General features: G+C 41.9%; 1 protein-coding gene across 3 annotated transcripts in view; it reads right to left on the bottom strand.

Annotated features, from left to right (window-relative positions):
- LOC125897997 (immunoglobulin superfamily member 5-like) overlaps positions 1–13,366 on the bottom strand; it is a 52,286-nt gene extending 38,920 nt beyond the window's left edge. For all 3 annotated transcript variants that reach the window (XM_049591578.1, XM_049591579.1, XM_049591580.1), the window contains exons 1-3: positions 13,211–13,366; positions 11,959–12,040; positions 473–787 (exon numbers count right to left, since the gene is read on the bottom strand). In XM_049591578.1, the coding sequence (XP_049447535.1) occupies positions 473–787; positions 11,959–12,040; positions 13,211–13,249 (436 nt within the window). In that variant the 5' untranslated portion in view covers positions 13,250–13,366. The remainder of the gene's footprint in view (positions 1–472; positions 788–11,958; positions 12,041–13,210) is intronic.
- Positions 13,367–18,594: the final 5,228 nt, after the last annotated feature.

Below are 18,594 nucleotides of genomic sequence, written 5' to 3'. Positions count from 1 at the left end.
CTTGTTGTTGACTACTGGCTGCAAATCAAATTGCCCCACAGGGACATTAAAGTTTTACTTTACCTTACCTTACACACAAAGACACTGTTGTCATGTAGTATTATTATGTAGTAAGGATAATAAGTAACTATAAGTTGTCTGAATGAATAGTACTCAATGGTTCATTGGATGTTGTTGCCAGAGGCTGCTGAGAGGCTCACTTCTTCACTCCACAGTATGTCACAGTCACTACACTTCCCATACAACTATGCTGAGAGCTTTTTTTTAGTCTGAATGTAGACACATTGAGCTGAATTTTAAACTCAGAACTATGGTGTTGGGGTGAGGGCAGTGTGCATATAGACCCTGACCCCTGAAAGGTCAAAGAACACCCAAAAAGTATCAAGACATCAAGACATCAAATGTCTCCCAAACCCACCCTGCCCAGAGTCATTACACATATAGCAACCTGACAGACGTTAATTGACCCTACGTTGTACGTAGAGCTGTGCCGTCTTTGATCCAAACTCCCCCAGCACACTGCAAATGACCGGGCCAGCCTCCTTGCGGGTGACATTATGGATGGTGAACTCCACACAGCTGGTCACACCAGTGGAACAGAATCTAGTAGAGAACTGCTCTGAAGATGAGGTTATGTTACCGGTGACAGAAATCGTGAGGACCAAATATCCTTGGACAGTCCAGGTCATAACCTTCCATATTCCTTGTACAGTGGTGTTGAATCGCACATCAGAACCTTGTAGCACCGTTGAATTCAGCGGCTCCAGCTGGAACTGTCCTGACAACACTATATAATAAAAAAGACACAACATGTCAGGCAGGAACAAACTCATCAATGAAGAAATAGAAAAGAAAACATTAACAATGTTAGGATTTAGTTTTTATGGACAGACCTCTTGATTTCAAAAAGATTTACATCTGCATCTTGCCAACTTGCCCTATTTAAAAATAAAATTCTTTTCATTTTTATTTTTTATAAGTAGAATAGACTTCATTGGGGAATAATGCAAGAAATATTACCAAATAAGCCAAAAATATGTTCCTCATAAACCAGTAGTCAGAATTTCACCAAATTCAGTATGGATGCTCTGGGGCCAAGTAATAACCACAGTTTTAAGTGCCATGATTGGTGAAAATGGTGTGGCCTATTAGATTTTGACTCATAACTCAAGATGACTTTGACCAATCCTAATGAAATTCACATCTGGAATGACACTCTTAACATGCCTACCAGAAATGATCCCAATCAACCAGATGATTGTGCTGTAATTAAGGCCAATATTGGAAAGGCCATGCCCCTCACACAATAAGCCCAAATCATTTGAAATTTGACACACAAGTCCAGCTCAATTTGCTCTACAAAAATGCTTCTTTGACTCATTAGATTTTCCACCATTCCAAAAGTGTTAAAAACAATTAAATGAATACAATTTTATGAATTTTGAGTTTATCAACACAAAATGTGGTATACAGCATTTTTGGATGAACACACAACTTTCTATTACAAATGAGCAAGATCGGTTAAAAAACATGGCTGCCATTAATGGAAAAAACCTTGACAAATGCAGAGCTTAGCAGAAAATAGGCCATAACTTTCTTTCCAATCCTGATTAAACTCAGTGGACTTATGAAGTACTACCATCTTAATATATGGACCATGTTTCGTTTAATTCCATGACGGATGGCAAATGTTGTGACACTGAGTGTGCTGTTTCTGAAATGCTGCATACATTAGAATGGTGGGACAAGTTTGTGATTGGTCTTACTCCTTCTTGAGACAGAAATAAAGAAGCTGACGTGCTCAGCCTTGTAAAGCTGAAAACCCGCTTGCTGCAGCCAACAGATGCTGCTTCCTGCTGTTGGTCAAAAGGCCTTGAACCCTCAGATTGCCGCTTCAGGCTATATTTGAAAATAGTCATTTCTTCTATAATTACTGAAAATTGTTAGGCTTTGCTCTTTAAACAGATTTTTCCTTTATAAAATACACACAGTGCCGGTTCATGTTCAGTTTGAGGGATACGGCAAAATGTAAATACACAGGGACAGAAGAAGTTTGCTGCTGCTGAGTATTACAATACAGTGGTGGAAAAAAGTTTTCGGACACCCTTAAAATTTTACACAATCTCAAATATTATCATGAAATATTTGTGGAAAAATCTTTTTTGTGTTTCAAAAGGTGTGGCTGCATTAGACAGATACAAACAAATACAAATTATATTTTTGTTTATTGTTTACAAGAAAAACTAACAAAACTAAATTCTTGACAGTTTCAATATGTCAGTTCTCAACATTGTCGGTATCAAAGTCAACAAATAACAGAGAATGTGTTCAAAACTGAACAAAAAATAAATAAACCATCACATCATCAAATTAATATTTAGTAGTCCTGCCATTGGCACGTAGTAGAGCTCTAATCCTGGCTGGCATGTTTCCCACGAGCCTTTCACACTGTTGAGGGGTAATCTTGTCCCATTTTTCTTGAATTACTGCTTTTAATTCTTCTAAATTCTTTGGTTTATGCTTTGAAACAGACCTTTTGATAATCCACCACAGATTTTCAATGGGGCTCATGTCCAGGGATTGAGCTGGCCACTCTAAGACCTGGATACTGTGCTCCTGCAGCCAAGTTCTACTGGCCTTGGATGTGTGGCAAGGGGCATTATCTTGTTGAAACATCCAGTTTTTACCTCGACGGAACAGTGCACGTGCAGAAGGGAGTATGTGGGTTTCGAGAATGGTACAATACTTGGTAGAGTTCAATGTGCCATCACAGACAGTGAGATGACCAATACCAGCAGCACTCATGCATCCCCAAACCATGATACTGCCTCCACCATGCTTGACAGTAGGTACTGTACATGCTGGAGAAAATGCTTCGCCTGGCCTTCTGTGTACCCTCACATTAGTAGGAGGAAGATAAAGCTGGAAACTGGACTCATCTAACCACAAAATCTTCTTCCAATTCCTGGCTGTCCAGTTCTTGTGTGCCTGGGCCCAACGACGCCGGGCTAACCTCTGTCTCTCATTGATCAGGGGCTTCTTGATAGCCTTGTAGGACCTTAAGCCATGATCTAAAAGTCGGCCACGTACACTGTGGGTGGAACACTGGACACCAGTTTGGTTTGACCACCGCTGCTGAAGCTCCTGTGATGTCATTCGGCGGTTTTGCCCGCACATGCGGATCAGGATGCGGTCATTTCTTGCTGAAGAAACCCTTGGACGCCCAGATCTTGGTTTGTCTTCCAAGCTGTTGGTTGGTCTGTATTTCTGCAGAGTGTATCCAACTGCTGAAGGACTGCATCTGCACTTCCTGGCTATCTGGCGGCAGCTGTACCCTTCCTGGCTGAGAATCTTTATCTTCAGGCGTGTTTCCTGCGTTAGGTTCCTTGTTTTAGCCATTTTTGTGTCTGAAGAACTTTCAAATGTGCTGGCTTTATGTAGACACGAAGCTTGGCAACAAAAATTGTGTCTTTTAATAAAAAGAACGACCTTCATCACTGGTACCAAAATGACCCAATACTCAAAATTTCTTATATATTTTTATGGAACCAATCAATTTTAAGTTTTTAATGGCTTTTTTAGGATTTATTTAGTATTTTGGCTGTGACTGTACTAAAAGAAATTGCACTTGAAGACCTAAGAGTGATTCTTAATGCAATATTTCACAAATGCATGGGGTGTCCGAAAACTTTTTTCCACCACTGTATATTAGGTCTCACAAAAATTATTGATTAATGCTTTTATTTTATTTTAACTCATGGTTACTGTTAGTTATTGTGCTTTTCTAGTCTTAGCAACCACTCAAAGCACTTTACTGCACAAGCAGCTTTCACCCCATTCACAAGTGTGCCACCTGCTCATCAGAGAAACATAAGCACGCACAATTGCACAGTTATTGGAAGCAATATGGGGTTCAGTATCTTGTCCAAGGACACTTTGACAGGTAGACTGTAGGAGCCATGGATCAAATCGCCAACTTTACAATTGTTAGATGATCACTTTACCTCCTGAGCCACTGACACCCCATGATCACGGGGGGTGCAGATGGGATTTTTTAACTGGGGGGACCAAGCTGTTAGCAAATGATTCCAACTCAATTAGTTATTTTGTGTAAATAAAATATATATATATATATATATAAATATATATATATATATATATACATATATACATATATATACTGTTGGGAAGAGGAGGAGCTAAATATGATCATTGGCAATAATTCATAATTATTAATATTAATTATGGATTATTAAAATATTTGATTAATTAATTAATAATTAATTAATTATTACATAAGCATAATAATCAAATTAGCTTACAGCGGGGCACCACCGGGAAAACCGGACCAATGATCACACGTAAATTCAGTCTCAAGATTGTTCACTTAGGGAGCTAATTCTAGGGAGATATCAGCAACTATAAGATGAACAGGAAGGAGTGGAGCTCAGGCACTGACTTTGTCAACCAGCTTCATCACAGTATACAATGAAAAACCAAAGCAACTTCTCTTTGCAGTATAACAGGGTTTATTCACACTGATGACATTAATTTACAACCAACATCAACATTGCTCTATAAACCCTATCAACTATAAAACATTACTGAATCAACCAGCAAGCATCAAGAAGGGTGTGTGTGTGTGTGTGTGTGTGTGTGTGTGTGTGTGTGTGTGCGTGTGTGAGAACGTGGGTGAGTGAGCGAGGATGTGTGTGTGTGTGTGTGTGTGTGTGTGTGTGTGTGTGTGTGTGTGAGGGAGAGAGAGGCGTGTGAGCGTAGCAAGATGGCGGCTGTGACGCAGCAAGCTACGTCACGCTATGGCGGCTCGCCAAGAAAGCACGCGACTCAGAAAAAGGGAGGGGAGCCGGTAGAGAGGGAAGTTCGAATTGCTCGGCTCCAAGTGTAGGTTAGTGGAAGAGAGGAAGAGAGAAAGGGAAGCACTCAGAGGTGTGGTCACGCAGGCGGTATTGAGATGCAGTAACCCGTCTGTGTTACGCAGAGGCAGCGCTCGGCTCAGCTGGTGAGCGGCGTGAATCTGGACATTGAACCAACACAGCCGAAGTACTGATCAATTCCGGCGTGCGGCGACACAATAGCGGTCCGACGAGGTCGGATCACTACGTATTACAAGCAGACACAAACGGGTAGGAGAATAACAGACAGCAGCAACACAGGCAATATTTTTACAATATCAATGCAGCCAAAATCGGACGCGGCGGTCCATATCAACAAGCCCTTACAAACTTAAAAAGAAAACACACACTAACTACTATCTGCCCAGAGCTAAAGCCTCTTACTGTTGCAGAAGGTGGAGTGATGTGTCGGTCGTTCCTCGTGCGTCCTTTGTTACGGCAGAGGTGAAGTGGTTAGCGGCTCACAGCGGCTAACGGGTCCTCGGCGAGGGGGCAAGTCTCTGGCGGCGAGTTAATTCGGCTCGTAGCAGGAATCACTCGGGAAAGAAGGGGTCCTTGTCCTTCTTCTTGAAGCAGGCAGTCCTTGTTATCTACCAAACTTCGCATCCGCGGGCATCCGGGTGAGAGGGTCAATCCGTGGTCTCGTACCGGGCTACTCTGTGTTCCTCGGCGCACAGAGTGAGGGAGAGGAGAGGAGATCAGCTCGACCAGCGAGGGAAATCCGTAGGCCTAAAACGCGTCTAACTGTGCACAGTAATAACTCTTTCTAAAGCGTCCGCCACGTGGGACGAGTTGCTAAGCTTTAGGAACAGTTGTGGGTACTTCTATCAGCTATGAGGATCACAGCCAGAAGCGTTTCCCTCAGGTACGCTCTGTGATGATATACCCCGGCGTGACGTCACCGGTGCGGGGTTGGCCGTGGCGGATTTCACCCAATGGGAGCTGTGTATTTCAGGGGACCTCTGCTGGTCAGCTGGGGTGCTGTGTTGGGGTTGAATCAGCTGATTCACACAGAGAAAGGGGGTTGACTGATTCCTTTGTTCTTTTGGGCGCCAACATGTGGTCTCAGGCTTTGATTGTTACATGTAGGCCCAAAAGTTTATGGATAAAGTGTAGGCCTTTGTTATAAATCCTTGTACGGCACAACAATACATAATTTTAGATTAGATACTTTATTTGTCATTGTAAAAGATTTTTACAAAATTTACAACAAAATTTCATTGCACAATCAGGATGCGGCCTCATAGTTAAAAGGAAAAGTAATAAGTAATAATAAATAAAAGAGTATGTCCTTCCATACATTCCAACACATTCACAGTCAACCAATCAGTCAGATCAAAAGTCAAAGGTGCCATTTTACAGTGCCATTGTGTGCATAGAGGTAGATTTCATTTAAAAGTGACCATTTACTTACTAATATATTGCAGATAAACATAAAGTGCTGTATTGTCTATATTGCACGGTTTTTGAGTTCATTGTTCAGTGCGGTTATGGCTGTGGGGTAAAAACTGTCCAGGAATCGTGTGGTACCTGTTTTGATGGATCTGTATCTTCTGCCAGAGGGCAACAGTTCAAAAAGGTGATGGACGGGGTAGAAAGAGTCTTTGAGGATGTTGTGTGACTTCTGCAGACAACGTGAGGTGAAGATGTTGTTCAGGGCTGGTAGTGGGGAGTGCAATCAATCAATCGATTTTATTTATAAAGCCCAATATCACAAATCACAATTTGCCTCACAGGGCTTTACAGCATACGACATCCCTCTGTCCTTAGGACCCTGCAGTTTTAATGATTCTCTGCAGAGCCTACCTGTCTGCTACAGAGCAGCTCCAATACCACAGGTAAGGACAATGGTGCAACAGTAGGAAGACACCAGCAGTTGTTGTGATAGGTTGACCTTCCTAAATGTTCTCAGGAAGTATAACCATTTGGGGGCTTTTGTAACTAGCATGCTGGTATTAACTGACCATTTGAGGTCCTCTGTGATGTGAGTGCCCAGGAATTTTAGGCTTGCAACCCTCTCCACTACCTCGCCATTGATGTGCAGTGGTGTGTGTGTGTGTGTGTGTCTCTTTTTTCTGAAGTCAATTATAAGTTCTTTTTTTTTTTTTTTTGATGTTTAGTGTGAGGTTATTGTCTTTTCACCACACTGTCAGCCCTTGTACTTCCTCTCTGTAGGCAACCTCATTGTTGTTACTGACCAGCCCCACCACAGTCATGTCATCTGCAAATTTTATGATTGCGTTGGTGTTATGTGATGGGGTGCAGTCGTGTGTACAGGGAGTAAAGGAAAGGGCTCAGCACACAACCTTGTGGGGCTCCTGTACTGAATATCAGGGTGGAGGAGTGGTGGGGGGGCATCCTGACTGACTGTGGCCTGCTGGTCAGGAAGTCCTTTAACCACAGGCAAATGTTGTGCTGTATGCCCAGGTTCAACATTTTGGAGAACAGCCTGCTGGGTAGGATAGTGTTAAACGCAGAGCTGTAGTCCATGAACAGCATGTCCCCGGTTGTTCCAGGTGGTGCAGGACCGTGTGGAGGGCAGTGCAAATGGCGTCATCAGTTGATCTCTTGCTCCTGTATGCATACTGATGAGGCTCCAGGGTGGGTTGAAGGCCAGCCTTGATGTGATTTAGCACCAGTCTCTCGAAGCACTTCATAATTACAGGTGTTAGTGCCACTGGCCTGTAATCATTTAGCGATGTCACTGCAGTCCTCTTGGGTACTGGCACTATGGTGGATGTCCTCAGGCAGGTGGGAACAGAGCACCGCAACAGAGATAAGTTGAAAATATTGGTGAATACCTCAGTTAACTCTGCTGCTTAGTCTCTGAGAGCCCCGGAACTCCATCTGGTCCAGCTGCCTTCCTGGTGTTAATGTTCTGGAGAATGCGTCTCACATCAGCAGGTTGCAGGATGAGTGGCTGGCTGTCGGTGGCTAGAGCTGGGGAGATAGTTGTTGCTGTCTCCACCTCAAAGCGGCTGAAGAAATGGTTGAATGTCTCCACCAAGGAGTCACTGCTTATTGTCAGGCTGCTGTTGTGGCATTGCCCTGTGATTTGTCGCAGACCTTGCCAAGCCCGGTGGGGGTCAGAGCTTTCGAAATGATGTTCAATCCTTCGCCTGTACATGGCTTTTGCATCCTTGATGCCCTTTTTCAGGTTCACTCTGGCCTGGCTGTACTGTTGTATGTCACCCGAGCAGAAAGCAGCATTTAGTAGCAGCTGTACAGCTCCAGTCATCCAGGGCTTGTTGTTAGGGAACACCTGTATTTGTTTGGTGGTGGTGACATTGTCCATGCAGCTTTTGATATACAGTATCTCACATAAGTGAGTACACCCCTCCCATTTTTGCAAATATTTCATTATATCTTTTCATGGGACAACACTATAGAAATGACACTTTGATATAACTTAAAGTAGCCAGTGTACAGTAGTATAGATTTACCTTTCTCTGAAAATTACTAAAAACACAGCCATCAACATCTAAACAGCTGGCAACATAAGTGAGTACACCCCACAGTGAACATGTCCAAATTGTGCCTAAAGTGTCAATATTTTATGTGCCAACCATTATTACCTAGCACTGCCTTAACCCTTTTGGCCATGGAATTCACCAGAGCTCACAGGTTGCTTCAGGAATCCTCTCCCACTCCTCCATGATGACAAAATGGAGCAGATGGATGTGAAGACATCTTGCGCTACCCCACCTTCAGCTTAAGGATGCCCCACAGGTGCACAGGTGAGTTTAGGGCTGGATACATACTTGGCCAGTCCATCACCTTCACCTTCAGCTCCCTCAGCAAGGCAGTTGTCATCTACTAGGTGTGTTTTGGGTCATTATCATGTCGGAAAACTTGATAATGAAAACTTGCAGCCCAGTTTCTGAAGAGGGGTGATCACGCTCTGCTTGGAATTCATATTTCCCTAAATGAACCGAACTCCCCAGAGCCGGCAGCACTCATGCAGCCCCAAACCATGATGCTGCCACCACTATACTTGACTGTAGGCAAGGGACAGTTGTAGTTCAGAAACTACATTCAAATCATAGTGGGGTTCCATACAGGACATTATGTAACTTTTAGGGCCTGTCCCAATACCCCCCCTTAGCCCTACCCCTTGGCCCTACCCCTACATTTGCGCATTCCCGCAAGGGGTAGGGGTGTCCCAATTCCTTTTTGCGTGCAGGGGGCATAACGAGGGGTAGTGGGTATGAAACTAGCCCTTTGGAGCAAGGGATATCAGATGCTGACTTGCCAGCGAGGGGTAGACGTCGCCATGGCTACCACCGAGCAAGAGACGGGAAAAAAGTTCATACATAGCTAATGTTAGCATCGTCAGGTTGCTTGCTAGCTAGCTAGCTCGCACTATCTGGCATCTGTCATCTGCCCTGTTCTGCAAAATTGTCTGATTTTTCACATTATGATAACACGCCAGCTAGTATAACTATGCTGCCTCATAATGTTAGCTGGTTAGCTAGCTAGCAGAAGTCCCCTGTCGTCTGTCGTTCATCAAACGAAGCATGATGAATACAGCAAACGCGATAGGTAGGATGAACTCAACTGGAGACTCCATTGTAGATGCCGGTTGGAAATGTAGATGGCTCTCAGCTTCCTGTTTAAAATAGTTACATATGCATGATCGTAACTGACGCGGTGACGTAGTGAGTGGTGTCCCAATTCCTAGGGAAAGATTTCAACCCCTGTTGCTTCATTTTGAGAGCCAAGGGGTAGTGGGCAATGGCTAGGGGTAGGGGTCCCTTTGCACCCAGTTAAGAACTGCTACCCTTCCTCTGGCTATTGAATTAGGCAGATATAAAGGTATCCCGGAGGAACAACATCTATGTGTTCTTTGTGATCTTGATGTTGTTGAAGATGAATATCATTTTCTGTTTCATTGCCCTTTATACTGTGATTTAAGAAACCACCTGTTTGAAAAAATTCAGTGGAAAAATCCTGATTTATTTTGGTTGTCCGGGGGTGAGATGTTGCGATGGCTTTTTGATGAGGAGACCTTTGCCTTGGCAAGATTTATAGAAAATGCTTGACACTTAAGACAGAGAACGTACCCAACATAAGATGTTTCTGTTATGGAATTTGGCCTTTCTGAAATGTTTGCTTTTCCTTTTGTGGACTTTTCGTTATTGATCTGGCATATGGCCGTCCAGGCTGTTCTGTTTAGTGTCTTGTAAGCCCATATGGGCTAGGCACCACTTGGTGCACGACACTTCAATAAAATAAAATAAAATTCAATCAATCAATCAATGTGAAGACTAGCACATTGTAGATGTTCACACCACTGCAAAAATGATGCAATACAATAAGTTAAGCCTAAACATGCAGTGGAATGCAATTAAGAGAAAATTAAGAGAAATAACATAAAGCAAGAGTAACTGACTTAAATCAGTCAGGCAACTTTTGATTCAGGATAAATGGAAGGCTGCTGCGTGTTAGGGAAGCACATAATGCTCTTTGTTCAAATAAGTGCTTGAGACATGTTTGAGTTTGCTCAAGTTACATAAATAATACAAAGGTGGTTGGTTCTGTTTTCTTTTGTTGGTTTTTGACAAGAGTGAAACTCAAACAACATTAATCTGGACCAATCCTTCACGACGAGCATTAAAGCTGCAGTAAACTTTGAGCATGTTTCCTTGGATGTTTCTTGCTGTTGTTGTATCCTATAATAATAAGCAGAAGGAAAACTGCTCTTCTGCATTCCTCTTCCACCTGAGTCTAAACTGAGCAAGACTGTTATATTTTGATGAGAATACTGGATTAGATAATACTTTGGTTCAGTTGTTTTCTTTCAAGGCAGCACAGAGGGTAATGATTAATAACTACAATATTTAGAGCACAAGAACCTGTCTGACCTGCTGTGGTGTTTAGAAAGTATTACTCTAAAAGTACTTAAGTCCTTGGTCATGATTAGCTTTATCCCATTGTTGTGACTTGATTTGCAAAATCATTTAATAATCATTCACATTAGTATTAGTTTGTTTTATTTTAAATGAACCACGTGCTTTTGTCGGTAGCAGCATCTTGGAATGTCAAAAGCGGATACAGGAGGATACCTAACATGCAAAATGTGGATGAGATAGGTCATTGACAAAGTGGTGACATGTGACAACTTGGGATGAGAATATGTTGGAAAAATATTACTCTCCTTCCAAAGTAATCAAATATCACTACTTAGTCTGTGATATTTGATGACTTTGGAAGGAGAGTAATATTTTTCCAAAGTCATCAAATATCACTACTTAGTCAGTGATTTCCACGTCAGACACCAACAAGAAAAGTCATCCTTTCATGGCGGTATGACACACGGCTGGATGGTGCCAGTTTGAAATGCCACCAGTAAACAATGTACCTTAAGGAGCTGGAGAGTCCCTATAGGGCGATTGGTAAGGGGTGGTGGATGGGTCCAATAAACCCCAGACTATCACCCGCTTTGACTGTCTGTATGAATACTGAGCCAAACCATGATGTTTGTTTTTCTAAACCTTACCACATGCTTTTATTGCACAAGGAAATAAACATAAATACAAGGTGTTTTTTCAGTGTTTATTTTGAAAAGACTGTATGTATCTTACATGCAGAAGTGTCAACAATAAATGCATCCAGGATACCTAGTGGGTAATATGTAAACATCAAAGATCCACTGAAAGAATGACAGTATGTGATGAGTGGGGATGAGAATATACAGTGTAGAAAGGTTTCTTTTTTTCAGACAATGAGTTTCTGGCAATCTGATTTGCCAGGCTGGTCACACCTCCGGGATACTACCAGCTACTAAAGACACGTCATGACACACGTCAGATGACACTTCTGAAGAAGACTGCAGTGACAGTTGAAACATGTCAAGGTAAACTACATCTCCTTAAAAACTCATTGTCTGAAAAAAAGACACCTTTCTACACTGAACTTAATTTGAGTAGACAAAATGAACCTATTTACACTATGGGGATGAGAATATGTTGTATTTTTCTAAATTCTGTGTAGTTCAACAGGTTTGCACAGACTTTATATATTTATTTGAAAAATGAAGACTGACCTCCAGGTGCACACAGAAGTATATAGATGTGGAAGAGGTTAGGCCATGATTTCCAGCAAACAGTCATGCTGGTGCTGTTACCCTGAAAGGTAAAAGAGAGACAGCTGTTAAGAGTTTTCAGCAAGTCCATTATCCATGTGAGTTGAACCTCAAATGACACAAAAGCAAAAACTCCTTTATGTTTGTCAGCAGTGGACAGGACTTCAAGAAAATCCCTCAACTAGCAGCTTAGCTCAAGTCTAGTTTGGAGGGAGAGTTGTTTCTGTTTCCAGGTACGGACTGACATAATTTAAACATTTCTTTTTGAATTACTCTGAAACTGTTAAAATGAAATCTACAAGCTTGTTTCATATATCTGTTTAGAAAACATGGCTCATTAGTGGTTTTTATTTTTCATTCACACAAAATGAGAGCCTATATTATACAGTTTCATCCCTTCTTTTTTGTCACATCCTATATGCAAAACCAAACTTTTTTAATGTGGTATATGCTGTCATCATGCAAAGTAAAATATTTTCCACACAATCAATACTACTTAGGAAAAATAATCACAACATAAAATAAATCAGTACTATGCAGAAACACTACAGCCACACAGCACAGTGACGATTTTTAAAGCACCAAGTCTTTCTGTTATCAAACCACCTTAAGTTTATTTTTTACTGGGACAAAGACATAGAGTCAGTTAAAAAGTTCAAGTTCATGTTGCATTGCTGGCCTCCAACTTATCTCAATGAATACTGTCCTCTTGATGAATAATACATTGGTAAAGAAAGGTTATTGGTTTGTGTAGTTGGATAAAAATTAACCTGAGAATTCGTATACTTAAAAATAAAGCACATAAGTGAAGAATGTTAATATCACAAATGGTCAAAACATTACATTTCAAGAAAAGAGGAAATGTTTGAGCATGGTTTGGAGCACGTTGCTATTCTAATAAAACATTTTTGCAGCATAAGAATTTAATGAAGATATATGGGGTAAGTGTTTTCCCAGACAATTTAACAGTGATATATGGATACATTAGATGGTAATACAATGCTAAAAAACAAGATGGATGTACCAAAGGACACATTTTTCTAATAATCCCCAGAGATTTTGTGACCTGACTGCAAATAAAACCGATCTTTCCACTTTGTTAGTGTTGATGTCAAAACATACAACTCTCATAATCACCTTGGTAGATATAATCTCTGTCTTCATTATTAAATATTCAACAAAACTAACAGCATCGTCAATTAAACAAACTTACTGCTTGAGAGCCCAAGTTGAGGTGTGTGTAATGCTTCATTTCCCGAATAGCCAGTGAACAGCAGGACTCCACCTGAGGCTGTAAAACTCTAATGTGGAGCAAAGTTCAGTTCCATTGAAACTCAGCCCTTATCACTGCAGTATACCTGCCATGTGGCTGTGGGTGGAAAACCTTTTCACCTGCTGGCAGAGTAGACATTTAAAGGGATAGTTCGACATTTTGGCAAATTCGCCTATTGCCGTAATCCCTATAGTCATGAGTAGGTACATTACCTTTAATTGTCAGTGCCTGCTGTTCTGAGATCGGTGGGGCAGAGCTGCCCGCTGCTCAGCGCACAAAATGGAGGTGAACGGTACGGTCCTCTCTCTCCCTCAAAACTAATCAAATACACCATCAAATGACTCCAAAATGCTCTTGTGGATACCACCTCCATTTTGTGCGCTGAGCAGCAGGCAGCTCTGCCCCACTGATCTCAGAGTCAAAATCCTAGTGTTAGGCCATTTTAAAGTGAAGTGTTGAGGTTGTGGAGAGTTAACAGTATCCAACACCTGTGGGTGTGGTTTTCACATCCGGGCATTTGGCGAGGCACACTTCTGGTAGAAATTTGAACGACAGCCATTGTCTTTCATACTCGCAATGAGAAGACACCACGCAAGCGACAGGTGAGTATCACGTCGATATAGCTCACTGTTTGATATTTTGCACAAAAATGGGCATGCACGTGTCACTTACGTTTCATGCTAACGTTAGGGCTTGGTTAGTCTTTCCACACATGGTAAATAAACGGTAACGTAAACTAGTGTAACTCTGTTTTAACTCGACCCAAACAGCTTCAACAGTTTCCGTCGTTAAAAGAACAACGTGGGCGTCGGGAGAAAAAACAGTTTAACTGACTAGTATTTCTGGTGACTACTATCAATGATAGAAACGTTTAAATGACTAGTTGGTTAAGCAGGAACATCCTTAGTTCAGAGCCGCCTCTCCCCGTGATTCCTCCAGAGGAGCCTCCGACGGACAAACTGCCAACCGGTCAAATTTGTCCGCAGCTGTGGGTAGATTTAGTGATGCACGGTATAACGTTACTGGTACCAACAATAGACCGCCGTACTTAAACACCAAGGTACATATGATACCATCATGTTGGAGTACCATAGTACTAAGGTACCTCAGGTACCACTACTGTGGGATAAGTTCAAAGTCTGGCTGGCCACCTGGCACTCAATATGCTACTGCAGTGGTTTATTTTTCAGTGACATTTCAAGTATTAGCTGAGCTATTGAGTGTCTTAAAGCAGTGAAAGTTATTAGACTATTTATTTCTCATGTGTTTTCCACAGAGCTCTATGGTGCGAGCATTTTACTTGCATTTGCGACTAAAAATAGTTTTGTGTGAGCAGAAGAAATCATTTAGGAGCACACTGTGCGAGTACAGATTTCAACCAGCAGCAGAAACGAAAGGCGAATCCTGCCAGTTGTGGGTTGAACGGGGGTCACAGACAGGAATACGGCGGAGCACTATGGCCACCACAAGATAACAATGCAGTTTACCGGCGACCGAGAAGTCCGGCTCCAGGTCCAATAATTTCCTCTTTGTGGTGTCATGACTGCCCAGAAATACCTGGACAGCCATGCCGTAGCAGTACACAGGTATGTGACGTGTCAGAGGAGAAACGAGCCGTTCACATTTCTCCCTTTGTGGCAGGTAGCGGTCCACAAACCTCACTGCACTTTAGGGACTGTTCATTGTCTCCCAGGGTCTTTCCTCGTCCAGCAAGTCAAGAAACAAAAGGGTGGCCTAGGTCGGTTAAATTCAAACTTTTGAGATGCTCCCTAGCAGTAACTTGTGCACAGAAAGCTTTGGCTTCCATCCAGCAGCTCATCACTCGGGGATCATGAGGGGCGTCAGCGCGCAGTGGCAATTAAAGTCTCAGTGACGTCATAGGGGGTTCCTTCTGACTCCACCTGAACCTGGCTGCTGTCGCCCAATGGGGAGCAAGAGTTTGAATTTCAAAAGTGATTTACACTTTTATAGCTACCGGACCGATGGAAGCTTGGTGTGTTTCCTTTGTTCTTAGACTGGCTGGTTTTGTCAAGACCTCTCTATTGTTTAAAACATGTGGCTGAGGTCCCAACATTGGCTATGTTGATGCTTTAGTCATGAATTTCTTTTTAGTCTTTAATATACTGTGTACACCAGGGCTATTCAATTTAAAAATTCAGTTGTGCCAGATTTCAAAAGCATGACCTTAAGCTTGGCCAGACATTGTAATGACAAATTTCAAACCAATGTGAATTATTTCAGCCTAATGAAAAGACATGCAGTGTCTATTGTTTCTCCTTTTAATCCTGAATGCCACAGGTACATCAAAATGTGGATAAAAACACAAAAGAGCTGTAATTGAACAGAACTGAGGCTTTGTGGAAATATTTTTTTTCATTTTTGAAATTATACAAAGTATAATTGGTTACATCTGACACAGACAAAGCAAAGTGTATAGAAAGTTAAAGAGCACTAATTTAATAGAACCTCAAGTAGTAGTAGTACTATTTTTTTTCAGTTTTGAAATGATATATTTTGGTCTGACCCAGGCATATCTCAATTGCAGATAATCAAAAAAGTACAGAATAATCATGTACTTTCAAAAAAGTACAGAATAATCATGTTAACCTTATGAAATAAAATGAACATTCTCCTCATATGTGACTGAGGCACATCACAAAGTGTATTTCACTCAATAGTTTAAAGGGATAGTTCAACATTTTGGCAAATTTGCTCATTGCCTTACTTGCAGTAGTTATGTGGGGAGGTACATTACCTTTAAGAATCTGTGCTGGCAGAGGTGAAGATGTGCTACCTGTTAAGCAATGAATGGGAACAATTGTACAACTCAAACACTCGCATGGACAGGTTATGACTGTCATTCACTACGGTATGAAAACATAACGTAACAAATACCTGGAACTACTTCCTGTGTGAACTACTGGGCGGAGTGATACAGTGCTTCTCAGTATTTACCTCAAAAATTTCTGTCTCGTAACGTCATGTTATTTTTACATAGTGTGGCGAATATGCAAGCCATGACGTGTCCATAGAGTGTTTTGGAATTGTTGGGGTGTGTTATTGATTTGTTTTGATTAAAAGAGGGGCTGTACAGTCTGCTTCAACTCTGTGTGCTACAGTTAGCACTCCATCTCTGCTTTGTAAGTATTGGCAAGCTAATCAAAGGTAATGAACCTACTTGTGTAATTACATAAAGTACTGCAATGGGCGAATTTGCCAAAATGTTGAGCTATCACTTTAAGATGCAATCAAACTCTGCACTACTGCCGTCTTATGCATAAAAAATTCCTTTTCTAAAACTTTTTTTTTTTTTTTTTAAATACACAGCATTAGGAGTTTTTTTTTCTCCCTTGTTTTTCTCATATCTTGGTGGTAAAATCCTGTCAAATTTATGGTTTTTGTTTTTCACTAATTTTTGTCTGTCTTTGGTCAGGAACATTTCTATGACAGCCAAAGTGGCACTGGATTTCTGGCATGGCGGCTCAAGACCGTTCAGAGGAACACAAAACTTCCATTCAAGGAACCAAAAATGCAGACAGCAGGAGATGGCAATCCAGGACAAAAGAGGGGGCTGCCTCAGATTGGTGGTCAGTTGGATGAGGAGCATTGTAAAGAGATCATATCCTTGATGAGCCACATCACTGACAGAGAAATAATCCTGCAGAAGATGAAGGAGACCTTTGAGTATAGACAGCACGTCATCAACAATCCTGATGAGTCGGATAACATACTGTGTTTCCAAGGCTGCTGGACACTAAAGGGCTGGTAAGTATTAGACATTTAAGCGTAACAAATACCTAATACAAATGTAATACAAATGTGATTTGAAAAATGTAAATTTGAGAAAACATGTTCTTTCATGGGCGGCACGGTGGTGTGGTGGTTAGCACTCTCGCCTCACAGCAAGAGGGTTGCCGGTTCGATCCTGGGCGTGGGAGCCCTTCTGTGCGGAGTTTGCATGTTCTCCCCGTGTCAGCGTGGGTTCTCTCCGGGCACTCCGGCTTCCTCCCACAGTCCAAAGACATGCAGATTGGGGACTAGGTTAATTGGTAACTCTAAATTGTCCGTAGGTGTGAATGTGAGCGTGAATGGTTGTTTGTCTCTATGTGTCAGCCCTGCGATAGTCTGGCGACCTGTCCAGGGTGTACCCTGCCTCTCGCCCGATGTAGCTGGGATAGGCTCCAGCCCCCCCGCGACCCTCAAGAGGATGAAGCGGTTAGAAGATGAATGAATGAATGAATGAATGTTCTTTCATTTCTCTGCCACTGCAGATAAATCAAGATTTCTGTCTCATTTTTGGACCAGAAACAGCCGACAAACTGCTTGAAAAGTGGCATCCATCCTTTAAAAGGAAGGTGATCAAAGAAGCTGAGAGCCTTACAACCACCCCAGTCATCCAGAGTTTGCTGAGGTCTGCCAGGAATCAGAACAATGATGAAGCCTCTGACTGCCCAGATAACACATGGAATTTGAATGCATTGTCATTCACAAACCTATATACATGCGCTTAATGAGGAGTTTTTGTTATCTAAAGTGGGATTGTATGATGTAATTCTCCATAGTTTTGAAATTAAAAAAACCCGATATTCAAATTATACTATACACAAGTTTTTTTTCTCTTTCTACAGATTGGGACAGTGACATGGCATCTCTCTTGTTACTCCTTCATATCCTGCCACCTCAGCCCTCTAAAAAGAGAAGAAAAAAGATCAGTGCAGCTCAGGCCATGGACCATCTAGTTGTGTTTCACAAGGTAAGTCATGCTTCCCATTGTCATGAAAAACCTAAAAAAAACCCTGGAATTTTTTAAGTCATTTACTAGGCCTGGAAGAGTCATGAAGTAAAGTAAAATCAAACAGTTTTGGAAAATTGATAGAATTTTGTTGTCTCTAATGTAATTAGCATATCTTACATTCATCAGGGGCACAAGAGCTCTGTTTCTCCTAAAATCTTCTCCAGGACATCTAAATCTTCTTCAGGACATCAAAAACTTTCTCCAGGTTATGGATATTGTATTATGGGTGAAAAGCTTGAAAAGTTTTGAAATTTTGTCTGTGAAAATGTGTGGAAACCCTGGTTAGTGCAGATCTGATTGTGATTAGAAGCGTGGAAACATGGCACAGAATAAGACAATACTACAATGCAACCTGACATGTAGTTTCTCCAGTCATGCCGGAGCCTTGAACAACACTTGGAGAGCCAGGAGGCAACTTGCCAGCCATAGCCTCTTGTTGCTGGAACCAGCAAGCGGTCCATCAACACTTACTACATTGTGATCGACAAGAAGCTCATCCCCTGCCAGGGAACCACGTTGTTGGGATTCA

Source organism: Epinephelus fuscoguttatus, linkage group LG12 (assembly GCF_011397635.1).
Source record: "Epinephelus fuscoguttatus linkage group LG12, E.fuscoguttatus.final_Chr_v1".
NCBI lineage: Eukaryota > Metazoa > Chordata > Actinopteri > Perciformes > Serranidae > Epinephelus > Epinephelus fuscoguttatus.
Note: the sequence above shows the minus strand (reverse complement) of the source record. Positions and strands in the feature narration are given on the sequence as shown.